Raw genomic sequence first — 26585 nt, forward strand, 5'->3', positions numbered from 1 at the left:
AAAATTGGCCAGTACAAAAAAATTCCTTTTTTTTTTTTTTTTTTTTTTTTGATCTGCTGGAATCCAGTGAGCTCCTAACTTCTGGTTTGAGCTGACAACGCTGCCTCTGCTGTGCTGGAATCTCAAGCAGTGTTGTCAGTCCTGCCTGAGTTTGCCACTGCTGAACTACAGAAGTATATGATGGGGAAGTCGAGGAAGATCTCCTCAACAGGACACAGGCAGCAAAAAATAAACGAACAAGTATCTCTAACAAGGGTCTTCCAAGCCCAGCAGTACACAAACAAAAAAATTGTTCATCCAAAAGACCCAAACAAGCAGAGTAACTTGGTATATGGAGCGCAATGTAGCAAGGAATGCAGAAGCCTGTACATTGGGCAGTTAAAACGACCTATGCACAAATTGATGGCCCAAAACAGGAGAGCAAATTCTACAAGCCAGGACTTGGCAGTCTTTTTACACCTTAGGGAAAAGGGTAATTCTTTCAAGGATAGTGAGGTGCACATTTCGTAGAGAGGTCAACTGGCTAATTAGAGGCCATCTACAGTATTTCAACCTGGAACAATCATCCCTGAGGGCCTGTTCACACGACGTCCGTTTTGTGTGCTGACCGGCTCCGTACGCTGCTGCACTCAAAATGCATCCCAATGTATCCCTATGTGTTTTATGGGCTACAGTTCTCACTGCATGTCACATTTTTGTCCGGTCAGGAAACGCAAACGTGTCCAAAACACATCAAAAACGCACTGCACTGCAGCTAACATACTAACAGCCCCACTCCACTTTTATTTCTTTTTACTGGAACGCATCAAAAACGCGGCAAAAACTCACTGAATCAGTCTGCAGATCCGGACCTGATATCATGTGAACAGGCCCTGAAGAGGGACGGGCCTTTGACACATCTGTCTTCCACATATAATTCTGTTTGAACATCTTTACCCCCAACTATTTGTCAACTATTTACACTTTCAGCCAAGTGAATTCAAGTATTGACACCTAATGCAGACTCCCTGACACCAAGAATGGAATTATGTAACTAAGACATGATGGTTCCGTAACTTTCACAACCCCATCCCATTCTTGGACAATCAATATCTGCCTTGACGCATTCCATGACGATCGGATCCATGGCGGTCCGTGATCCCTGAGTGGCTCGGAGAAGCTACAAAACATCTTCAACATTACAGAACACGTCCAGTTGAATGTGACTAACCACTATTAGCAATAGCATGACCTGGATAAATGAGAACCTTCACAGACCATAATGGTTTTTATCCTTGCCCTATCCAAAACGTTAAAAAATAAAAATGAATTGACTATACATACATTTTAAAATGTGATATTGCAGTCTAGTTTTAGTCTGTGTCTGTTACAAATGGTTATGGCTGAATTTCTTTATCACGTCACCTTTTTGTGTCCTGTCTTTCTGTTGCAGGCCCACAGCAATGAGACAGTGGGGAGCATCCGATGGAAGATCTCCAGACATCTCAACTGTCCTGTAGAAAGCTTGCAGATCTTTGCCAATGAGAGCTTGGTGAGAAAAAAAAAGTTATGCTTGTACACTTCTCTCCAAGTGTTGGGAGCAGAAATCCTGAGCTGTTGTCATGAGCTGATGTCACCACTAAAGTATTCCATTGTTGGAAACATTTAAATGTAGTGTGTGCCTCTCCTGCTCCCCATGCTGCTAAGTATTGCCTTGGATACATTTCCTTGGGGACTCATTTCGACATCTCTGGGAGTGTTGTTGAATTCCTGGTAGTTTTGATTGAAGCCTTTTATTGATTCAGGTTATTAAAGTTGCAAGCTTTCGAAACCCCCTTAGATCCCTTCTTCTGGCTTTATACAGTTGTATAGGGATCTGAGGGCTCCTAAAAGTTTGCATCTTTAATACCTTGCGTTAGCCAATAAAAGATATCGCCTTATGTAGAACTCAAGTATATACAGGTGAAACTCGAATAATTAGAATATCGTGCAAAAGTTCATTTATTTCACTAATGCAACTTAAAAGGTGAAACTAATATATGAGAGACTCATTACATGCAAAGCAAGATAGTTCAAGCCGTGATTTGTCATCATTGTGATGATTATGGCTTACAGCTCATGAAAACCCCAAATCCACAATCTCAGAAAATGAGAATATTACATGCAATCAATAAAACAAGGATTGTACATAGAACAATATCGGACCTCTGAAAAGTATAATCATGCATATGTACTCAGTACTTGGTTTGGGCCCCTTTTGCAGCAATTACATGTAATGAGTCTCTCTCGTATATTAGTTTCACCTTTTAAGTCGCATTAGTGAAATAAATGAACGTTTGCGCGATATTCTAATCGAGTTTCACCTGTATTTTTTTTAAATCGATTTTAAATCGGTCCCATAGAACGGGGAGGGGATCGATGAACGGTAGTTCGTCGACCTCCTCCCCAGCTCCCCGCGGACACCAAGATCGCCGGGCCCGTAGGAGGGGCAACGGAGCCCGGGATGCACGGCGGGGGTGTCCGGAGGGAGTTAAGAAATATAGGTCTGTATAGGATTTAAGAAAGGGGAAGAAGGGGTCTTACATGCCTTGAGTTCCACCGTTGGGCATTACTGACAAATCAGACAGTTTATTTTTTTTAGTTGGGCACATAATTTGATCTGCCATCTCAATAAATTGTTCTTGGGGAGAGCCAGGATGTAAGCCTGTGGAGTGAGGCGTGCAGGAGGGAGCCGGCCATTTAACATGAGGGGAAAAGGAGAGTAGAATGGAACTAATCTTGATAAACTGTTTTGTTGGGTTTTTGTCCAGCTGACAGTCAATAAAGACCAGAAGCTGCTCCATCAGCTGGGATTTTCTGATGACCAAGCCCTCACTGTAAAGACCCTGGGCAGTGGAACGCCATCAGGCAGCTCTGCAGAGACTTCAGCCAGCTCCAGTAACAGCACTGCCAGCTTCAGCTCCTCCTACGCCATGGATCAGGTGAAGAGAATACAACCAATACGCAGAGTTTTGTTTGTATTTTTGTGAAAGTTTCCCTCTTATAGGCCTCTGCTTTTATTTGCAGGAAAAGTCTCTACCAGGAGTGGTGATGGCATTAGTATGTAATGTGTTTGATATGCTGTATCAGTTGGCCAACCTAGAGGAGCCCAGGTACGTAGACTATTGCCCTAATCTGTGCTGCGGCCATGAATTGGCACTCGGCTTTACAATACGTGACCTGCATAATATGGAATAATATGTACAGCTTGGTTTTGCCCCGTAGAATTACAGTGAGGGTTCGGAAACTTCTGCTCTTGATCCCAACAGATCCTGCTGTGCAGGAAGCGCTCGATCAGCTGGACTCCCTGGGAAGAAAGGTAAGCAAACTTTCCTCTACTCATGCTGTATCCTCCCCTGCATTCTATTCTTTAAATGATCAATGTTTCTATTCCACTCAGAAGACGCTGCTTTCAGACTCTCAATCTTCAAAGTCCCCATCCCTGTCCTCAAAGCAGCAGCACCACCACCAGCAGCAGCCCAGCGCCAGCTCCATCCTTGAGAGCCTCTTCCGATCCTCTGCTCCCGGCATGTCCACCTTCCGCGTGCTCTACAACCTGGAGGTAATTAGGTCACCAGGCAAATCCTGGCTGCCCAAACATGGTACTTCTGAAGGCCTTCTAATAGTCTGTCGCAGCTCCTATATTGTAGAGTCTGTTTTACCACATGCTCACACTTTTTGGCAAGAAGTCAGAAAAGTCTACTGAGTTTATTATGAAGATGTTCTGTCTATTCTGTGTTGGATTATCCAGTTTTCTTTAATGAGTTTGTGCTTCTCATACAGGTTCTGAGCTCCAAACTAATGCCAACTGCAGATGATGAGATGGCAAGAAACTGTGCCAAGTCATTCTGTGAAAACTTCTTAAAAGCTGGAGGCTTAAGGTCAGCTTTTTGTTTTTTCCTCCCACATGCACCAATGTCTGTCTGCTCTTCTGCTGTTTTTGCTCCTTTTTAATGCAATTCTCTCAACCTTCACATTCACACCTATTCATTCAATCATTCATTAAAAGTATTTATATAGCGCCGACAATTTTATCCAGCACTTTACATAGTTCACATATACACATTCACATCAGTCTCTGCCCTCAAGGAGCTTACAATCTAAGGTCCCTATCTCACATAGATACATACATACAGGGCTGATTTAGACCGGAACCAATTAACCTCCCGGCATGTCTTTGGAGTGTAGGAGGAAACTGGATTCCCCAGAGGAAACCCATACAAGCACAGGGAGAACATGCAAACTCCTTGCAAATAGTGTCCTGACTGGGGACCCTCAGTGCTGAAAGGCAGAAGTGCTAACCACTACGCCACCGTTCCACCCCACCTATGCATCCTAATGCACACATTTTTACACTAGTCAATATATGCGCATTGGTTAGCCATTTCAATTGCTGCAAGTTCACATTTGAGTCTTGCATTGATGTTTCTTGCCCGTGTAGGGTCTATTCATGACCATAGCAGCGAATGAGTACACGATTGCGAACACAAATCCTAATGCACACAGGAGGGTGTACATCTAGTCTAAAATTTTGCCCAACAAAGGTTGCCTGCTACTGATAACTGATGATTTTTGTTGTTGACCTGGTGGATTCCACCCCTGCTATGCTTTAGAGCAGTGGTTCTCAACCTGTGTAACCTCAGGACCCACATTTGTCCTTGGTCATTAAGTGGCGACCCAAGTCGCACTGCAATGGAACGCACAACATTGCGGTACTGCGCGTTCCGGTGCGGGCGATCGAACTGCGGGTGGGTGGTGCGTTTAGGATGCCATTCAAAGATCCACCCAGTTTCCATACCTTACGAGAGCTGGGGTCCAGTGTGGGCTGCTGTGCTGTGACAGAGCTCCATCCATATGTGCAATACTTGTACAGCTCCCTTGAGTGCCCTGTAGACGTGCCAGGAGCCAGAATGTGATATCACTCCGGTGCATGCACCTCTGCAGGGCACGCAAGGGAGTGGTACGTGTGGATGGAGCTCCCTCACGGTCATGGCCCCAGCCCACCCCTCCTCAAGCTGACACTCGGCAGCAGGCAGCAGATTTTGAATGGCTGCTTGGCGAGAGAACTGACAGGAGGAGCTGAAGAGTCTCTCACCTGGAAAAGTGGGAGGCACACGGCGACCCACTGAACATGGGGTCGCGACCCACTTTTGGGTCACGACCCACCAGTTGAGAACCATGGCTTTAGAGCTGCCTTGCTGGGCACAGCAAATATTTTATGGTGTCTACTGTGAAACAGAATTTATGGTTTTGCAACATCAGAAAGGCTAATAAAAGGAAACCTTTCATACCAGGTAACCTGTAGCATCCTAGTATATTATGGTGCAGTTTAGATAATAATGAACTGCTACTGGAAAAAATAAGAAAGTATTTTGAATGTTCTCTCTTTGAACTTGTTAGATAAACAGCATCGCTTTGATTCCTCCATTTTCAAAAGTAGCCTATGTTTTATTTCTTTGCCAGTCTGGTGGTTAATGTTATGCAGAGGGACTCCATTCCATCAGAGGTGGACTATGAGACAAGACAAGGTGTCTATTCCATTTGTCTGCAGCTGGCCAGGTGTGTATAGTTTTATAGTGAACCTGTCCTTTAAAATAAAACATGTCAAGTGGCTGGCTATACTTCAACACCACTCGTTCAGTAGAAATCCCTCTCTGGAGTTCCCAGGGATACATACATTTCTACATTACTACTGTGTCCTCTAATGACATGGAGATCGGCTTAATTACTACTGTGTCCTCTATGGAGGACATGGAGATGGCTTAAACCAATAAGAACTGCAGGGTCTGGGAAAATGGACACCTCTAGACATGTCTGTGTGCCTGTGCAAATTTCTACTGAACTAGTGTTTGTTAACATGGGCAGCAGGAGGTGTTTACAGTCTCCTTTTACAGGTATGGCTATTAAGTGGTTTTTTTTGTTTGTAATGGCAATGTTCCTTTAAGACAGGGATGGCCAAACTGCGGCCCTCCAGCTGTGGTGGAACTACAAATCCCATGAAGCTTTGCAAGATTCTCACAGCCACAGACATGACTCCCGGAGAGAGATGCTTCATGGGATTTGTTGTTTCACCACAGCTGGAGGGCCGGAGTTTGGTCATCCCTGCTTTAAGCGTTATTAATTGCTTGTAGTCAGTGTTATGGTTCAGTATTGTGAAATGAATCTCCATCTTCACAGATTTTTACTGGTCGGTCAGACGATGCCAGCTTCTTTAGATGACGATTTGGCAAAAGACGGCATTGAGGGGTTATCATCGCGTCCTTTCCGAAATGTGAGCCGCCAGTCTAGCCGTCAGATGTCTCTCTGCGGCACTCCTGAGAAGTCATCTTACCGGCAGCTGTCCGTGTCTGACCGGTCATCTATCCGGGTGGAGGAGATCATTCCCGCTGCTCGGGTTGCCATTCAGGTAATGATCAATATCATGGGCTAATTCTATGGTCTAGGTCAAAGTTCCCTCCTGGTGGTAGTAGTACTCATGTTATGTTTTGTATTATCTCTTAATAAGTAGCAGATTCCTGTACATGTTAGATTTTTAGGTAGAACAATGGCCTCCCATTAAAAAAAAAAAATGTAATTACTTCTGCACTTGTAGTTTTCCTTTAGTCCGCCTCCAAAGTCTCTCAAACACCATTTGAACTTTCCAGTGAAGCCTACCTCATGCGGCAACCTCTCTCAACCATTTTTACCCCAAAGGAACCCTTGAAATAATTTTCAGGTCTTGGGAACTCCTGCTAAGATTGGGCCAATCGGAGGTCATTGGGGAAATGCCCCATACATTGTTGGTCAGTGGAAAGAATGCCCTCCTCACAGTGGTGATAAAAATGCTACCCCTCGACCTGAAACTTTGCAGAAACCGTTAAGCTGGCCATGCAATATTTTATTTTATTTTTCTTTCAACCTGCATGCTGATTGAAAAAAATAGAACAGATTCCTCCATCAATGCTTACGAGCGTTGATCGTGGAATCTCTCACTGTCTTCATTGTATTACACCCTAACGGAGACAGCAGCTCATTGGCCGCCGCCTCTGTTTGTACAAAGATTTTCCGACCGGCTCATCGATTAGCTGATTGAGAGATGCCGGCCAAAAGATGCCAACAACGATATCCACTGTGCGAATTCCGTCCATTTCATCAATAACTGGATGAAATTTGCACAGTGTATGGCCGCCTTTTAGATGGGAGGTTAATTAGTCTCAGCTCGGAGACCCCTTATGAACCTCTGGAGGAACGCTAGGGCTCCACGGAACTCTGGTTAAGAATGGCTGTTATAATCTCTTGTGTCACAAGCCGAAGTTTGTTGAGGAAGGCTTTACCATTATTTCAAACACTAAGGCTGGGTTCACACCTAGGCGTATCGAATATGCGGGTTTGTCGCGCGTTTTTACCGCGATTCGCTGTAAAAACCGTGCGACAAACGCGCGTTTCCGAGGGCTACCTGGCTGTATCCCAATGGATATGCGCGCCAAATACGCCCCAAAGAAGCTCCTGTACTGCTTTGGGCGTAGGGCGTTTTGCAGCGCGTTCATACGGCCTGTAATATGCCCAGGTGTGAACCATACCCATAGGAAATAATGGGATTTCGGTGTTTGAGCGTTTTGCAGAGCGTAGGAACGCGCTACAAAACGCCCAGGTGTGAACCAGGCCTTACTGTAGATCTTCTTGTTCAGACTTTAAAACATGAGATGAAGATAATTCTGAGCAAACGGTTATATAGAAAAACAGCCTCCAGTGGAGCATAGATAAAGCAGGTTATATTACAGTGACATATTTTTTTGGGAACCCAGTATTCTAGACTCCTTGGTTTTATGAAGTGGTCCCCTGATAGTGCAGGGGGTAGCCTGACATGTCAAGGTCGTGGTGAGGGTACACTGACCAAAGTTTGGGAAATAATAATCTAACTGTTTTGTAGAATCTTCCTCTAATGTACCTGTGATCATCTTTCTGTCTCTTTCCAGACAATGGAAGTCAATGATTTCACCGGCACCGTGGCCTGTTTCATGAGGCTTTCTTGGGCAGCAGCAGCTGGTCGTCTGGACCTCGTCGGCAGCAACCAACCAATTAAAGAAAGCAACAATAGCTTGTTCCCTGCTGGACTCCGGGGCAGACTGAGTAGCTCAGGTGTGACACCACTGTTCCATCATAATGAAAGTTTTCTTATAACACGTGTGTGTGTGTGTGTGTGTGTGTGTGTGTGTGTGTGTGTGTTGATCGTTGCTGATATATGAGCAACGTTTACAAGTACTTCTATGTCTTCATACTTTTTTTGCCTTCCCTTTGACCAAGGCTTATTGAATTTTTGGAAGAGTGTACTTAACCGACCGCTTGACTGTAGCTATATAACTGTAATAGATATCAGCAATGACTTGTTCTCATTGCAGGAAGTAATTGCAGTTCTGGAAGTGAAGGTGAGGCCACGTCGTTGCACGCCTGGATCTGCGTCCGGCAGCAGTCCGTGTCCACCAAAGATGCCATTATTGCTGGAGAAGCCTTGTCCCTCCTGGTGACCTGTCTACAGCTGCGCAGCCAACAGCTGGGTATGTACTAGTAGCTCCATTATAAAATATCATCTGATAACACCTGTACCCATTTTATATTATAGTCAAGTTAGTGCTTGACCACTCTGGCCGTGCAACATAAGCACTCTTACAACTGATTTCCCCCCTTCCTCTTTGCTTGAAAGCTTGTTTTACCTGCTGGTTTCTCCGCAGGGAAGTTGTATGGCAGTCATGTGACCTGTGAGCGTTAGACACAGAATTTCATGAGATGCAGGACTGTATTAATGAGATGTAAAATGCGGGCCACAGTATGGAGTAATGCTGCAGTGGCCAGCTCTCCATTTTAAATTGGCCCCCTTAACCTCCTATTGCTAGAAATGTAAAGCTAGTTTGGCCGTGCTGTGGACCAGTAAGCCTTTTTATTGTAACCCCTAAGAAAATGGACCCCAATCAAAAGCTAATGGCTATTGTTCCTCAGCTTGTGGACTTTATATTGGGAAGAGAGGGGCTCAGTTTTAGCTTAAGGACTCTGGGGTCACTGGGGAGAACGGGAGCAAAACTGATGCAGGTATAAAGTACTAGCACCTAGAGGTGCACATACCTGCAGCAGCCTCCAAAATCATCTTATCCCTTTTTTTGCACACAAGTTTTTTGGCACTTCATTAAAGCACTAAAGCTTACCTACCCCCTTCCTACCACCCGAGTGTCCCTACTGCCTATTAAACATAGTGATGGGCCAATAGGCATGTGTGGGGCAAGACTTTGCGGCGAGCTCAGACGTTAGCTGGAAGCGCTGGCACTTTCGCTGCTAAAACCGCCCGGCGTTCGGCTGTCACAGGAGGGTTTGGGAGGCTTTGTAGATATGTACACCTCTTGGTGTCTGCACTTCGTACTTTCAGCAGTTTGTTTCCATCCTCCCAGTAACAATTCTCTTTAGTTTCCTAGTTTTTTAGGTTCACTTTAACCCCTTCATGACTGAGGCCCTTTTTTCCATTTTTGCACCCATGTTATATTCCACATTTTAGGCCTGAAAATGACGTAAAACCCCCCAACATTATATATTTTCTGAATGCCAAGACCCTATAGAATAAAATGGTGGTAGTTGAAAATTTTTATGTTGCACAATATTAGCGCAACTCCTTATTAAACCCCAAAATTTAGTGACAAATTTAATTAAATGCCCCAAAACACAACAAATTACCCATTTTTTTAATGAAATATAAAAGATGAGGTTACAACGAGTAAAACGATACCCAACATGCCCAGTTTACAGATTGCGTGCGACCGTGAAACGGCGAAAAACTGCAGTACCCCAAAAAGTCAATAAAAGACGCTTTAAAAGCCCCCACAGGTCATCAATTTAGAGATACCCCAAAATACTGGCCCTAGAATTATTGCTCTCACTCCGGCGTGCGCGGCGATACCCAACATGTGTAGCGCGTTCGTCGTTTTCATGCGTAGGCGCACCCGACGCGTGTTTACGTGGCGACGCGCGTGCTCGCGGGGGCGGGGTACTTTTAAATTTTTTTTATTATTATTAGATTTATTTTATTTCATTTTAATTTTAAAAACTGTTTTTTTTTTTTTTTTTTACTTTACTTTGACTGCTATCACATGGGGGGGCTTGCAGGCCCCCCCATGTAATAGCAGATGGTGGTGACAGGTCCTCTTTAAGGTGATGCTGGGGGTCCAAAAGACCCTCAGTGTCACCTTTACACTGGAAATAAGCTATTGAAGTGCAGATCGCACTTCAATAGCTTATAGCTGGGCTGCAGGAGCCCAGAACTGACAGCCCAGGGACCGGAAGTGATGCAATCTGCACCGCTCCCGGTCCCATAGAACGGGGAGGGGATCGATGAACGGAAGTTCGTCGACCAGCTCCCCGCGGACACAAAGATCGCCGGTCCCGGGCCCGTAGGAGGGGCAACGGAGCCCGGGAAGCACGGCGGGGATGTCCAACGGGGGGGGCGGCCCCTTCTTCGGGACGCAGAAGCGATCTGGCGACCAGTAAGTCGCCAGGATCGCTTCTGTTGTAAAGCCGACAGTCGGCTCTATAAGTTTAAACAGACTCCCGACGGCAAAAGTCGCCGGGAGTCTGTTTAAACAGCCCCGATGCTGGCGACGTACACTGTACGTCGTCAGTCACGAAGGGGTTAAGATCTTACTCTGGCCTGTCAGAGCATCCCCTACCTTTTGTGGGCTGTAGCGGTTGAGCAGAGTTGTGACGGTGGTCAATCTTTGACATTAGCTTTTAGTTTTGGTGCTGCAGTGTTGGCCCGCATTGTGAGCAGTGTAGTCTTACTTTGAATGTTATTACGTTAGACTGCCGCTGTTCACATTTACTGTATTTGTCTTCCGAATTGTTGGAGTAAACGTTTGCTCTGCCTAAAGTGTGTGTTTTTGTTTTATAAGAATCTGCAAGTAAGGAATTTAAACCAGGAAAAGGTTTCTTGTGTTTAATCGACTTATTTCTTTGCAGGATCTTTCTATAACCTGCCTTCTGTTACCGATTTCATAATCGATATTCTCCTGGGTTCCCCCAGTGCAGAGGTAAGTTGCCATGAGTGTGAGATTTCCCTTTTGGCTCAGCAGTTCTCTGTGTATGCAGCAATTAGTAGACGTTTGTCTCTATTTCTATAGATCCGTCGCGTTGCCTGTGACCAGCTGTATACACTGAGTCAAACGGACACATCTGCCTACCCTGATGTACAGAAGCCTAACCTCTACCTGCTGGGGGTCGTCTTGTCTGCACAGCTGCCATTGTGGTCGCCGACCAGCATCATGAGAGGCATCAACCAGAGGTAGGATTTGAAGTATTCTTTGTAACATTCACTTATTTTTTTATTTTATGAAGATTTGCAACACGCAATGCAAGAATTTTGTGATATAGTTGCAGCTCCCATTTTACATTTGCTACCATCCCCACCCCAAATCCAGGATCTGTGCAAGGATGTTTGTGACAGGGCATGGGCAAGGGTTACGAACAGTTTGTGAAGAGCTGTACTGAGAGCGCCGCAGCTGGGACAAATCCCGACAATGCTGTCGAGGTCCACCCAGCTGCGTGAGTGACAGCTGGCTCTGCCTATCTAGAGGCAGAGCCAGCTGTACCCGCCCCTCCCCCGTCCGTTCCAGTCAGCACTGGAGGAGCGTGGAGGGGGCAATCCCTGCCGGGAGCCGTGAGTGACGGTCACTGCTCTCTGCAGGGAGATGATCAGGAAGGGAGCGAGCGACGGTACGTGTTCGCTCACTTCCTGATCTACTGAGCTGACCTGTTACAGTTTCAATGTCACAGGTCGGCTCAAACTGTGAGGATGAGTGGAAATCACTCACCTCATAGTTCTCCTTTTAAGTGCCAGTTAAAGCATTGTGTAGACATTGGTAATCCGGGTAACAAAAGTGACTTGCGGGGAAAACCTTGCAGCATGGATGTCTTTAGGCATAGGCAGAGTTTTTTTCAGGGTGTCGGCGCCAGCCTTGTTTACAGAGTTGGAGTTACTCGGACTTTGCACTATAGTTTTTCATTACAGCGCTGACAGAAGGCCGTAGCTGCAATTCAGAACTACCAAAGCAGTTGTGGAGTATTTGTACATTATTAGTCATCAATCAATGCAGAAAACTTGCCATTTATTACCATTTGCTGGCAACTTGAGCTGTTAAAGAGGCAAGCTTTCAGGATGCCTTAGATCCCTTATTTAGGCTTTGTACAATTAAGCAGAGTTGTAGTATTCCTGAAGAAGGGATCTCGGCCACCCTGAAAGCTTGCATCTTTAATGACCCAAACTTTCGAAGCCTCCGAAGGATAGATACGTTTTACATAAACAGTATAGGCTATCTCTATCAGATTACTTTAAATACCGTAATGATCTAGTTTGTAGAGTAACAATTCCAGACACGCCAGGCTTTTTGGTAAGCTTAGTACCCCAAGAGCTGCCGATAGGTCCTCTTTCCTCTACACAAACCTTTTCTTTCATAACGTATTTCATCATTCACAGCGTTATTGCACTGTATCTTGTATACCGTATTGTGTATTTCAGATTGCTAGCCCAGTGTACAGAATATTTTGATCTGAGATGTCAGCTGCTGGATGACTTGACTAGTAAGTGCAAAGTTTGATAATGCATGAAGGCGCGTTTGTCATTTTATTAGAAGACTGTGAAAGTAAATCATCTTAAAACAAATACCTGGTGACCCAGCGCTCCAAAACCTTTTCATACATATGGCAGGGTTTCCACCTTAATGTGTTTTTCCTGTATTCCACCCACGCAGCAACAGAAATGGAGCAGCAGAGCATTAGCCCTGCAACCATGCTGGAAGACGAGATCATGTGGTTGGATAATTTTGAGCCGAACCGCACAGCGGAGTGCGAGACCAGCGAGGCGGACAATGTGTGGCTAGCGGGTCACCTCCGACTTATAAAGACGTTGCTCTCGCTGTGCGGTACTGAGAAGGAAATGCTCGGTGAGTGCACAATCCCTTCCTTCACTTGTCTGTTAACCCTGTTAATCCTCAGATATAACATACCCCTTTCTGAATCATGTCTGTCCATGTTACTGTGTTCTCATTGTACAGGACCCTCTCTGATTAAACAGCTCCTGGATGACTTCCTGTTCCGAGCCTCCAGGATCATCTTGAACAGTCATTCTCCAGCTGGCAGCGGTGCAGTGAGTCAGCAAGACTTCCACCCAAAGTAAGATGACAGAAATCAGTCGGGTCACTCACTTCTTCCAGTATGTTCTGTGTCTGTCCAGCCCTGCAAAACAGCTAGCGCTTGTTTCAGTAGTCCTCTGACCAAGATGTTAGCAGTGAAATCCTCCTTGAAAGCTCTTTCCTCTGTAGAACGTGTGTGTGTGTCCGTGCGTCCGTCCGGTTGCTGGTTCATTACACCACCAGAGCACTTTACACCTTCTGTTACTGTCCTTTATACGGCGAGACATGAAAAGAAGCAAGGCTGGAATTATCTCGGATGCTGAATTTTTAGGGGCTTTTCTTATAGATGAAAGCACATAAGATGGCTGGACTCATGGCAGGGCACCTGTAAGGTGAGGATGGGACAGATCTCTTACAACATGTCACTCTCATGGAGACATAAGAGTTTAAATAAAATGGATACATAAGGTCAAGACAGCACTGCCCTGTGTGTCAGCATTCAATAAAGCAAAAATAATCAGACCTAGTATTCCATGATGGACTCCACTCCTCTTCTCATGCATTTTGCAGTAGTGTGGTTTGCCTTTGTGTAATCTGCCAGTGGAGCGAGGAGTTGAACCCTTGAAGTGGGCACAAAACCCATAGTGGACAGAAGCAGCCAGGAAGCCATTCAGCAATACTGCCCAATTATTGGACCTAATAATAATCATATCCTCTCTTAGTATATGTAAACAGGTCACTCTTTCCTGCTTGTTTCAAGAAATAGACTGTATTTAAATTTATAATTGTAATGACTAGGGATGCACTGATACTAGTATCGATACCTAGTATTTGGCTGAGTACTCATACTCGCCCAAAAGCTCCCATACTTTCCCCAGTGCCGGAACTTCCGGTCAGAGGAAGATTTCCTCTGACCGGCAGTGCCGTAGGGGAACATGGAGTCGGCTTCCCGTGCGATCAGAAAGCTGGACAGAGTTTTGACCCGGCTTCCTGATTGGCCGGGATGCTGATTGGCTGGGGAGCCGGTTTCCCGGCCAATCGCAATCAAGCCGGCCAAACAACCTGGACCTGGCTTCCTGGGCAAAGAGGAAGCCGAGTGGCATATCATTACCCCCCGCCCGGCTTCCTGATAGCCCGGGAAGCAGGCTCCATGCCAGTGGAAGCACCGATATCGGTACTCTGTCGGCGAGTACTGAAAGATAAATATCGGTACTCGAGAAACCGGTATCAGTGCATCTCTAGTAATGCCCATTTATCTGTGTTTTCACTGTACAGTGCAGCTGACTTATGTGGCACTTTAAAAATAAGAGTAGAATACCCATTTGTGCCCTATTTAAGATAACATACTGCACAGCTGTATTATTCTTTAACTCACACTCCCTTATAATAAGTGCACTAATGGCTATGGCCATGCAAACCAAGCAAGTTGGCAGCTGCACATCAGCAACATTTTCCTATCTGCTGTTATTTCCTGAGTGTTCTGAGATCCTTAACTGTTCTGACAGGTCTGATTTGCTGCCTGAGGGTCGATAAAGGTGTCTGAAGGCAGGAAAAGTTATTTCAATGAAAGCATTCACGGCATCCTTTACATTTGCTCATCCCCAAGGCCTCTTGCAGAGATGATGGGGGGGGGCTATGCCTGTACAAAGGGCTGACAGGGATAATCATACAACAGAGCTACAAGCGGACTGCTCTCCTCCAGTATCTGAGGATTTCCTGGTGGTTGGATGCACAGCTGCCAGCCATTAGTTTAGAGGAAGATTCTGCAAAATGATGAAATGACAAATTCTTTTGAACGGACCAGACGGATCAGAAGAAACGTTCTAGTTTTTTTGTTTTTTTTCACCAAGATGCTGTTATTTAAATGTACACCTTTAAAATATTTGCCGTCTAGCTATCCCTTCATTTTCTTCCTCCGTCCTAGGTGCAGTTCTGTAAACAGCCGACTGGCAGCATACGAGGTTCTGGTGATGCTGGCGGAGAGCTCAGTGGCTAATCTGCAGCTTATTACTAAGGAACTCGTGTCAATGCACCATCAGCTGGATTCTGCGCTCACCAAGGAGTTTGATGTAAGTGTCGAATGTTAGTGACGCGGTAATTTTCTCCAAATCAGGGCAAAGCGACAGTGTTAGGAGACAGCCCTTCACTCCTAGCTTTTATACTTGCCGAGCAAAATGCTGTTAGCATCTCCCCCTGAACACCGGTGTCAAATGATGTTGGAGCTTAGACAAGAGGATGATCTCAAGAGTTCTCTCACATACCAGTGTTTGGGCCTGATGATTGGCCGCTCGGGTCCGAGCACCGTCACATGGAGTGAGAGTCATCTCTGCCCTCACTGGCACTGTTGTAGGCAGCCTGGGCATGTGGCTCGGTATGTATAACTGATTGGGTGGGTCGGTGGGCTGTATGCAGGCATTGTCTTTGGCCCGAATAGGTAAAGTGACAGTATTTAACCTTTTAATGGACATTTTATCCCAGAAGTTAATTAAACGCTTGTAACACTGTAATTTCTTAATGTTGCAGTATCTGCCGCCTGTAGACAGCCGATCTAATTCCGGTTTTGTCGGACTGAAGAACGGAGGAGCAACCTGTTACATGAATGCCGTCTTTCAGCAGCTATACATGCAGCCTGGTCTCCCTGAGGTCCGGTAATCATTTACTATTCATGTTGGGAAGGGGTCTGTGTTTTATTCAACAGACTGAATTATTGCACCTATACTAATGAACAGCAGTGCTTAAATATATTGCTCAAGGCTGTTTTTGCTGTTGCTAAGGAAGGTCACAGCTTTATAAATAAACCTGTATGAGGATAACATTGATTATTTAATCCGTGACTTTGTAAAGTGAACTGAAAACCCTGCACTGTTGGTGACCTTGAAGGCCGCTCTCGGATGTTAGCATTATGAAGGTGACCTTTTTCCTGGTCATCCTTGTGGAGAGCAACATTAAAAGACTGCCGCACGCCTGTATAATGCAGGATATAAAAAATAATCCAAGATTCCACGCCTAAAAAAAAACACCGTCTCTGGGCTCCAAGCCCAGGGTGTGGCGGCTTCCTTTCTCTTCAGAAGAATTGTGTCTTTGTCCTCCCCCTGGATTAGTAGGGCACATAGTTGTTGCTGGGAGGTTACACTCTTTGTGGATGTTTCAGTTGTATCCCCAAATAGCAATAGAGAATCACCTGCACACCATATAGCAAAATATCCATTGGTGCTCGAAAATGAAGACACGGATGGCACCGTGTAACAATCCAAGTAAACATAGTAGTCACCAGCACTCGCTTGTAATGAGCAAAAAGGATAGCACTTTTATTGATGTCACATGCGTCAAGAAGCCAACATTTCAGGGCCATGCAGGGTCCCTTCATCAGGGCGACATCGTCGCCCTCACACAGTTTTATTCGAGAGATATGTAAATGTTGCTATTGGAGGGGAATCCTGGAAATGTTTGCTGTAAATTTTGTAGGTATCCTCCACATCAGCACCCAGATAATCCCATTCCTGGTTCTCTGTTTGAAAACATAAGGAAGGGGCTGTTATACTATCTGCATTTTATCAGTTGACAGATGGGGCAATTGCCAGGTAGATGGAGAACCTCTGGGATTGTCAAATTGTCTATATTGAAGAGGGAGCAATCCTTTCAATCACATTTGTAAATTTCAAAGAGTGAATAATACTGGAAAACAGGCAAATCTTTCAACTTCTGCCTACCAACATTTATTTACAATAGGTTTCATTGGTGTTGTTGACAGAGGTACAAATACATATGCACAACATATATTGCTTGGGAATACAACATCGGTCAAGTGATGATTCAGATAAGGCATACATACACCGAGTGGCCGGATTATTACATACACCGAGTGGCAGAGTCACGAGGCGGCCCAACGAAGTACTGATGGGGTGGTCATAATAATCTGGCCACTCAGCGTAACAAAGTGCAATGGGAAAAACATGGGCCAAGGGTGGAGATCCATATGGGGGATTAACTGCATCCTTAGGTTTTTAGGAATAGCACTAGAAGATGGGAACTCAGGAGAGCTGTATGAACAATCGATTTATTATTGGCTGTACACATGGACTAGATAGAGGGGGAGGGGGTGATTAATAGAGAGGGGAGTAGTATGAGAGGAAGAAAGGAAAGGGGAAAAGCAGATGATCAGGTTTTGAGAGACTGGGTGTCAGGCATTCAATGAAGAGCAGTCTATGGTTTGCAGGCGGGTAATGTGTGCCCCAGAGATCCCATATGGAATCTAGGAAAACTGTCTTGTTGAATGGCAACCATTTTTTTTTTTTGGTAAAGCATGTACTGATGCATGCGTGATTTGGATTTATACGCAGGGAGTTTATATGCTTTCCAAGCTTTGTCAATTGGCTGTTGGCAGCTGTAAAGAAATGAGCCAGCAGACGGGTTTTAGTGCAAGTGGTTGGTTGCTGCCCACCCCCAACATTCACCATTAAAGGTCACCTACTGTACAAATTATTGACCATGACGAGTTATGTGTTTTCATATCCAATAATAGAGATCTGAACCAACCATTGTGTCTTTTATCTGACCTTGTTCTTTGTTTTTTTGTTTTTTCTTATAGTTTTGTGTTCTTATCGTTTACTGGGGGGTTAGAATGACCTCTGGGCTGTATTTCCTGCCTATAGGATATTAGACTCTTTGCTCCCCCACTTTTAGCTATACCCCCTGCACTATACACTGGCTTATTGGTGTTTAGCAATAATGAGTTTAAATCCAGCATACTATCTATGTCCCTGCTTGTTCTTTTAATTATATTTTCAGATCATTAGTCTCTATTTTGAACTCAAGGATTTTTTTTTGTGTTGTTCAGGCGTTGCTGTGTATGGAAGATGAAACGGATAATCCAGATGAGAGTGTCTTCTATCAAGTCCAGTCTCTATTTAGCCATCTGATGGAGAGCAAGCTACAGTACTACGTGCCTGAGAACTTCTGGAAGGTGTGTTATCAGCGTACATTACTGAGGGAAGGTTTGCACTGGAAGATGGGATGTAAATATTGATTCTCATAAGATACATTTCATCTGAGCACATCAGGCAAGGTACAATACAAGAAGTGAATGGAATGTTGCAAGCGCTGCCTTACCATTGATTTTAAAGATTTATAGCGGAGCTCTACCCTTGGTGTAAAACAAAGATTGCTTCAAAAGCTTTCCAAAGATAAATCTGCCCTGACTACTGACTTTCACCTTGCAGTTCCACTTTTAAACATCCCTCCTGCATTACATTTCTCTCTCCATCAGGGAAAGCAAGTAGTGGAAATGCTGAAATAGCTAAAGTTTATCATGGGAAGGAGATGACTTCGCTATGAAGCTTTAGGCAGTTAGGAAAAAGACATCCTGTGTCATTGCTCCTGCATCCCACTTCAGCCACGGGAGGCAGTCCCTCTCCTGGCTCTGTCTTCTCCCTTATACATGTGCAGTACAAATCGGTAACCTTTCTCTTCCTTAGTTCCTCATATAGCTTTATTGGACACTCCGCCTGCTGGTTTCCACTGATGCGTTTTCCCCCACCTGGAGCTTAAAGTGACATTAAACCCTCAGATTTTAACATAAAACAATACTGTAATGTGCGCCTTACTGTAATCCATGGTTGTTTCCCTTCTCTTTGCTGCTCTTCCTTTTAAATCCTCATGTCTTCTCATGCTTGGGGAAAACTTCCCTTTGCAGCTGACTGCCTCTTCCTGTAGTGCTGGCTCAGGTTGCAAACGTACACACAGACACCATGTAGCCTTTGCAGCAGACAAGGCAGTCTGCGGCAAAACAGAAGTTCTGCCCAGCATGATAAGAGATACAGATTTAAAAGGAAGAGCAGCAAAGAGAAGGGAAACTACCATGGATTACAGTAAGGCGCACATTACAGTATTGTTTTATGTTAAAAAAATCTGAGGGTTTAATGTCACTTTAATTGGAGTGTCCTCTTCCAATAAAGTTTTTTGAGGCTCTGCAGAAGAGCGGTGCACAGCCTTACTAGTTTGCATTGCATGTGAATGTTAGAGGAGAAATACAGCAGGGGTTTCCATATTGGTTGTGTACAATGGACATTATAGGCCCATCCCCAGGAGAGAGTAGGAATACCTCCTGAAAATAGCAGTGTTTGTGATGGCGTGGCAAAACATTTCTTAGGTTCGTCATTGGCATCCTGCTGATAAAAACTCAAAAACCTGAGGTACAATATAAATATTTATGTAGATTTCCCATCAGTTGGGAGAGAGCTTCAAAACATGAGACCAAAACTATAAATGTGGAAGTCTGACTCAGGGTGGTATGGTACAGGGTGTGATGAGTGGATCGCGTGTAACCCAGATTTCATCCACCATATTTAGATCTTCAAGATGTGGAACAAAGAGCTGTATGTGCGTGAGCAACAGGACGCCTACGAGTTCTTCACCAGCCTCATTGACCAGTTGGACGAGTATTTGAAGGTGATGTGCCAACGATACTATTATTATTACATAGTATTTATATGGCGCCAACAGTTTGCGCAGCGCTTTACAATGTAAGGAAGACTTTACAATTACAATACAATTCAAGACAGGATGGTAAGGAGGGCCCTGCCCCTGAGACCTTACAATCTGAAAGAGGAGGGGGAAGTGATACATGAGGAGGTAGCTGTGTGGGGATGAATTGTTTGAGAATGTGATGGTTCAGTGGTTAGGTTGAGGTGGGATACTAGAAGAAAGGACAAGTCCTGCTTTTCCTGTATTTTCCCATTCCAGGCCCGTTGACGTGAAATCTGTTAATTTCTCTGGTCTCTCTCGGCTTCCCTCGTCACAGTGCTACCCATTCTTCTTGCTTTTCCCTTCACCACTATTGGCCAGTTGTCCCTATTTCTTCGATGCCCATCCTCCAAACCTAGCATCCAAACAGTGCCAAAAAGGATAGTTGCACTGTAAGGGCCCGTTCACATCATCCAGTGTGTTCATTGCATGTCTCGTGCACTATTTTTTGTGATCGCACTGCAATGCGTGGCATTGCGGTACCGCACATTCCGGTGCGGCCGATCGCACTGCGGGCAGGAAGCATGTCTGCAGTGCCATTTGAAATGAATGGCACTGTCACTCCCACCCCAGATTGCAGGGAGCCTTTGTTTATGCAATTTAGTGTGTTCATCCCACGGGACTGTGCGATGAACACACTGGATGGTGTGAACAGGCCCTAAAACAAAGTCCATGTATCCCTTTTCCCTTCTTCCCCTTTACAGATACATGCTTGCCTCCATCTGACAGCAACGGAGTTGCTCTGTGTACGTCTGGCAGATAAGTCTACACTCTCTTGGCCATTAGTGCTCCTTAGACTTCTATGGGGCAGTGTCCTGAGGACAAAGACTGTCCCATAGAAGAAGTCTGTGGGGCAGTAATGAGCAGGCTCGGTTAGGACGGTGACTTGTTGCACTGGATGTTAACAGGCAGCTGAACCATGTCCATTGGCTCACAGTAAGTATGCATCTGTGGAAGGGGACAAAAAGGATAAATGCATTTTACTTTAAAGTACAATTATCTGTTGAACAAAAATGTTGCATTTTAGACCCGATAAATGTCTCGTTTAGAACAGTGATGTAATCTTGTTCCTTTTACCAGTTGTTTCTTCCTTGACTTGCAGAAAATGGGACGTGATCAGCTGTTTAAGAATACATTTCAAGGCATCTACTCAGATCAGAAGATCTGCAAGGACTGCCCGCACAGGTCAGTGCTGAATGTACCAAGTTATAAAGATATCTATGATATGCACATTAGGTACAACCAAAACCTTGTGAAATCATTCTTAAGTGTCCATTTACAAAGCAGCAGCATTTTCATTTGCTTGGTGCTCTTTTGTCTGAGACTCCAAAGCCAGAAGAGTACTATTAAAATGATGTGTGTTAAAAAAAAAACACAGGCAGCCTGGTCACATGACCCTTCAGTCATGTGACCAGGTTTTCAGAATGCTCTGAAGAAAAAAAAAAAGCTCAGGCACTTCAGAATATGGTGTATTCTGTAAGGTTAATGGACAGATCTTGTCTTCAGTTGATTAGGACATTGACTGAGTTTGGACAGAGAGGTACTCCTACTTCTGTGTATTTTCAGGATTTATTAAGGCCAACATAATATGCAGCTAAGAGTAAATAGAGCCATTTGCATTGATTCCTGACTGCTGATAGTCTAATACAGGGGTGTCAATTAGTTAGATTGTGATCTAGCAGTAGCTCTCAAAGCTGATGCCGGTAGATCAGGAAGGGGGGGAATGGCGGCCCCTTTATTCCCTTTTGGTATATTTAGCTGTGCACACATGATTACCTATTACCCCGAATCTGCTGAGCCGAGCTCCCTGACACCTTTCTGGTGGATACTGGTGGTTGAAGTGCTATGTATTACATCAAAGAATATTAGTTTACACAGCCTGTTGCAAAATACAGCAAGGTGGGCCAGGAGAGCGAGGAGAGACAGCCAGGAGAGAGAGAGAGCGAAGAGAGACAGCCAGGAGAGAGAGAGCAAGGAAAGACAGCTAGGAGAATGAACAAGGAGAGCGAGGGAGGTTTTTTTTTCGTCGGTAGATCTAATGTAGCTCTTCATTTGAAAAGTAGATCTTAACACAAAAATGGTGGGCACCCCTGGTCTAATACATGCACATACATTGATGCAAGCAAGTGCGCTGGCTCTTATGCAGATATCAAAATCTCTTGATGGGTGGTTGTCAGTCTGGAGGACTGTTGGCATTCCTAGGCAGAAATATGCAGGGAGAACATTGGAACGCCTTGCAGATGGCGCCTGTGTAAGATTCTGTTTCATGTGTCTATGTGCTATGTTAAATTCTTGGTATGTTCCAGGTACGAGCGTGAAGAGGCTTTTATGGCTTTGAATTTAGGGGTGACATCCTGCCAGAGCCTGGAAATCTCTCTCGATCAGTTTGTGCGTGGCGAGGTGCTGGAGGGCAGCAATGCATACTACTGCGAGAAGTGCAAGGAAAAGGTGAGCAGATTCATCATCTGTGTTTTATATTTCAGTCAAGGTTGGACCAGCTCATCCCAAAACTGATTCTTTTGCATGGATGCTGGTGAGCTGAATCACGTGCTGGCTTCTATAAATCTGAGTCCAGCTGTGGCAGAGTAAAGCCATTATGGCCTTTTGTGAAGGGCCAATATACAAACTACCGTGCGGAATGCCCAGGAGCTTGATGGTAATTTAGTTTCTTCTCATTGTCTTCTTTAGAGAACAACCGTGAAGAGAACCTGCATCAAATCCCTACCCAGCGTCCTCGTTATTCATTTAATGAGATTTGGATTTGACTGGGAAAGTGGGCGATCCATTAAATATGATGAGCAGATCAAGGTAAGACAAGCTATGGTTGTAGTTTGATTACTGAAGAAAGGGGATGTTCGCTTGGCCTAGGGAAGACCTGTTCACATCAGTCATTGAATTTATTCAAAATTTCTATTTTCTCCCAGAATTCATGGGGGTGGGGGGGGGGTTACTATTCATCTTTTGCAACAGTCATGCTTACTTGCTGTCAGCCACCTGCTGCTTCCTTGCTCTGTCTTCTACCTCCCTGCGGGTTACTTTGTTCTGGCCCCTTCAAGGAGGAACCCTTTTCTCCCGTCTTATTTTTTGGTTGATGTCATGAAGTATTCTAAAACAGTAGAAAGGCATCGTGGCACACTCACAAACCAGCATGTAAAACAACTTGTCTCACCACTAAGGATAATGACAGAGGTTTGGATACACGTCTTCTGCAGAGGATGTGAAAGCCGCACTGCCGCGCCAAGGCACCTCTTATAGTGCGGTCCTAACTCTAAACTATGAGAGTCTCCATCTTGGAGCACATGGGGCAGAAGATATCAAATTGGGTGCAGGCCTGTCAGGAGGACGCCCAGCCTCCTTAAAGGCACAGAAACACACAAGGGATCCCGCACATCCCAATGGCAGCTGAGAACCCCCATGCGTCGCTGCACCAAATTGGTCAAGCAAAACAAATGACAAACGCACTCAACAATTTGTCACCAGTTATACTGGTGACAAATTGTTGAGTGCGTTTGTCATTTGTTTTGCTTGAAGTATTCTAAGTGACCACAGCCTCACTGGGCCAAGTAAACATTCTACTCTTTTAGTATCATCAACCTCCTTTTCTCCTAAGAGCGATGCAGTTATTATAAATGCTGATTTGCTGCCACCTTATGCAAGCAAACTCTGCTCAGAATTGGGAACTCGATTAATCAAAGACGAGGATATAGGCATAACATTCGGGGTTGTATAGTGATAACGCTACTTCTTTTGCTGCCTTGGGGTCTAGATTCTGTTTTCAAAGGGTTTCCTCTGTTAACTGGCATTTGCCTAAATTAGCCCCAGAGGGAGTGTTTGTATGACTGAAGGGAATGTTGGGTGTTGTCAGTTTCCATCAAGCAAGTACTGGCAGCAACTAGTGATATGTATAGCACTATGAGATATGTCAGCGCTATTTACATGAATAAGTAGTTTCCATGATAGATAAAGCCAGGCGTGTAGATTTTCCATGGCTATGGGAACTACTGATTTGTGTATTAGACATTTGCGTCTATTGAATATGAAGTTTGTCTTAATTCATGCAGAATGGAGTTATTATTATAATTGGTCTTGTGTCCGACCTGTACTCTTTCTGTAGTTCCCTTGGATGTTGAACATGGAGCCATATACAGTCGCCGGCATGGCACGGCAAGACTCTTCCTCTGAGGCGGGTGAAAATGGAAGATCCACGGATCCCGGGGGAAGTTCTCCACGGAAAAAAGTGGCGCCAACGGAAAACTACGAGCTAGTTGGCGTCATTGTACACAGCGGTCAGGCTCATGCCGGACATTATTATTCCTTCATCAAAGACCGACGGTAATTCAGCATCTGACTTTGCATGTCGTCTGTGCCGCCCACATAGTCATTGGCATACTTGGTGTTTGTATAAAGCCACTTTATGCAGCCTTTCCTACAGGCTTCCACCATTTTCCACCCTATCTCTTCAAAACTCTGACAGTACAAAAATTTACATATGTTACACTATAAATAGAAATCTAATTGCATTATGATGTTGGGTCTTGAGCCTTTCAATCAGGCCTTCTTATAATAGTAGAATGGTAGTAGTCGTATGCCCAAGGAGTTCATTTCTTTGTCCTATTACTGCTTCCTTCTGTCAGCAGGCACATGGTACTGTACATAGTACTGCAGTACTACTGATTGGCTCCTTGTGCTGCTTCTCCCTCTCCCAAAGTGTTCTCTGCTGTACAGGGGTTGGAAGAGGCTGATACTAAATCAAATTCAATTGCTTACACTACAGTACTTGCATTTACAATAACACACTTTAATGGTGTATTTGAATACGGATCTGCATTCGAGTCCAGATTTAAGTTTTATGATTTTTCTCAGAAGTGTAATCATTTCGTTGTGTTCTTCATGGCAGGAGCTGTGGGAAAACCAAATGGTTCAAGTTCAATGACACTGTGGTGGAGGAGTTTGATCTTAATGACGAGACTATTGAGTATGAATGCTTTGGTGGAGAGTACAGGCCGAAGGTTTATGATCAATGTAAGTGGAGTATAGAGACCTACAAATACAATGTAATATCGTCTGTCTATTTTTGGAACGCAGCAGCACTGTAGAGCCTGTGAAGGACTCCATATCCTGCATGAATTATAGGGAGGTGCCGTCTGTGGCTCCCACCGTAAGCATGCATTGGTCATATGGTTGTATGATTTGCTGCATGTGGCTGCAGACACCTCTGAATAGGCAGTCTCTAAGGAGTGGATCGATGAGCTACCGTGTTTCCACGAAAATAAGACCTAGCACTATTTCTCAAGGTTCCTGTAATATAAGACCTACCCCGAAAATAAGACCTAGTTTGGTGGTAGCATGTGAGGGGGAACTTGCAGGAGAGATGGTATCAGCCTGCAGGGACATACTGTATCAGGGGATAACGGGGGACTCCCTCCGGCCGGCGCAGTGACAGGGAGCACTCCAGTACCATACTTCACCAACTGCTGTCCCCCGAAGGCACTGCTTACGGTAATGGTACTGTAATGTGTACCGGTAAATGGTACCATACTCTACCGCACTGTCTGTCTGCACTGCTGTCCGGTACTGTGACAGGCGCAGTGATACCAGATAACTTTGGATTGTTGTACATTTTGTTGCACATTTAAAAAAAAGACATCCCCTGAAAATAAGACCTAGTGTTTTTGTGGGGCAAAAAAAAATATAAGACCGTGTCTTATTTTCGGGGAAACACGGTAGTATTGGTTTTCCGGGCCTTCTGCTGCTTAGAATCACTCTCTGGTCCATATAATGCATGCAATATTTGTATAAATTAGATTCTGGTGCTGCCATATTTATATAACCTGCATAGCCAAAGCTTACGTTACACATATTGTTTAGCTCTTATTGCCTGTGAAGTCTCATGAGGCATCAGACGTGTAGGCTACTATGGCTAGAGAGAAGACAGATTGCAGGCATCACATGGCCAGCATATTAAGAATTTAGTCAGCATGGGAGGACTTTTCATTTCAGCATTCTTTATGCCATCACAAGATAGAATGGGTGGGTGCAGGCTCTTTACACAAGAATTTAAAATGTTTTACATTTCTCTGCATTCACGTCTGACTATACAGTGTAGGTAATACCTTATTCTTAATGTGAGCCCTGCTCTTGTTTGCATTTTGCCTGGATATGGCTTATTTTATTAAGGATTCTCAGGCACATATGTTTAATCTAGTTCTTCTCCTGCACAGCCAACCCGTACCCTGATGTGCGACGGCGATACTGGAATGCCTACATGCTGTTCTATCAACGAGTCTCCGACCAGAACTCTCCCGTCTTACCAAAGAAAAGCAGAGTGAGCGTAGTGCGCCAGGAGGCCGAGGATCTATCCCTGTACGTACTGTGCTGTTGTTGTGCTATTTGTAGTGTCGGGGTTTGTGATCATTTTGTGGCTAACCATTTTAAGATGCTTGATATCGGTGAAAGCGCATTGGTGGGGGGAACGGTTGGGGTGATGATGTTATAAGCCTCGTTAACCTATGTAAAGCCAGTACTGCATATATTGATGGACAGAATGCATTGTACCTTGTAGATCCGCTCCGTCCTCTCCGGACATCTCGCCACAGTCCTCCCCTCGCCCTCACCGACCCAATGACCGCCTCTCTATTCTAACCAAGCTGGTGCGGAAGGGAGAGAAGAAAGGCCTGTTTGTTGAGAAGATGCCTCTCAGGATATATCAGGTATGCAGCAGCAGGTGACATGACCATGCTACCGAATGCTGATGTGTTTCTTCATTGGCTCACCTCCATGTTGTCTTTGCTCCCAGCACAAAGTGACTCCGCTTGTTTTACAGATGGTCAGAGATGAGAACTTGAAGTTCATGATGAACAGGGATGTCTACAACAGTGACTATTTCAGCTTTGTACTCTCCTT

At 44.8% G+C, this 26585-nt stretch overlaps 1 protein-coding gene across 1 annotated transcript in view; it reads left to right on the forward strand.

Annotated features, from left to right (window-relative positions):
• The window catches only part of USP24 (ubiquitin specific peptidase 24), a 74084-nt gene that overhangs the window by 31279 nt on the left and 16220 nt on the right, over positions 1 to 26585 (forward strand). Inside the window, exons 26-52 of the mRNA XM_018566601.1 lie at positions 1433 to 1531; positions 2790 to 2960; positions 3046 to 3131; positions 3244 to 3337; positions 3419 to 3580; positions 3802 to 3899; positions 5482 to 5577; positions 6196 to 6424; positions 7974 to 8136; positions 8397 to 8552; positions 10993 to 11063; positions 11154 to 11314; positions 12548 to 12609; positions 12780 to 12971; positions 13083 to 13200; positions 15085 to 15229; positions 15684 to 15803; positions 17998 to 18123; positions 19509 to 19607; positions 20785 to 20867; positions 21989 to 22130; positions 22371 to 22490; positions 23797 to 24014; positions 24580 to 24704; positions 25904 to 26045; positions 26245 to 26392; positions 26506 to 26585. The exon at positions 26506 to 26585 is cut by the window's right edge and continues 5 nt beyond it. Coding sequence (XP_018422103.1) covers positions 1433 to 1531; positions 2790 to 2960; positions 3046 to 3131; positions 3244 to 3337; positions 3419 to 3580; positions 3802 to 3899; positions 5482 to 5577; positions 6196 to 6424; positions 7974 to 8136; positions 8397 to 8552; positions 10993 to 11063; positions 11154 to 11314; positions 12548 to 12609; positions 12780 to 12971; positions 13083 to 13200; positions 15085 to 15229; positions 15684 to 15803; positions 17998 to 18123; positions 19509 to 19607; positions 20785 to 20867; positions 21989 to 22130; positions 22371 to 22490; positions 23797 to 24014; positions 24580 to 24704; positions 25904 to 26045; positions 26245 to 26392; positions 26506 to 26585 — 3506 coding nt within the window. The remainder of the gene's footprint in view (positions 1 to 1432; positions 1532 to 2789; positions 2961 to 3045; positions 3132 to 3243; positions 3338 to 3418; positions 3581 to 3801; positions 3900 to 5481; positions 5578 to 6195; positions 6425 to 7973; positions 8137 to 8396; positions 8553 to 10992; positions 11064 to 11153; positions 11315 to 12547; positions 12610 to 12779; positions 12972 to 13082; positions 13201 to 15084; positions 15230 to 15683; positions 15804 to 17997; positions 18124 to 19508; positions 19608 to 20784; positions 20868 to 21988; positions 22131 to 22370; positions 22491 to 23796; positions 24015 to 24579; positions 24705 to 25903; positions 26046 to 26244; positions 26393 to 26505) is intronic.

Source organism: Nanorana parkeri, unplaced genomic scaffold, assembly GCF_000935625.1.
Source record: "Nanorana parkeri isolate BGI_ZX_2015 unplaced genomic scaffold, ASM93562v1 scaffold962, whole genome shotgun sequence".
Classification (NCBI taxonomy): Eukaryota; Metazoa; Chordata; class Amphibia; order Anura; family Dicroglossidae; genus Nanorana; species Nanorana parkeri.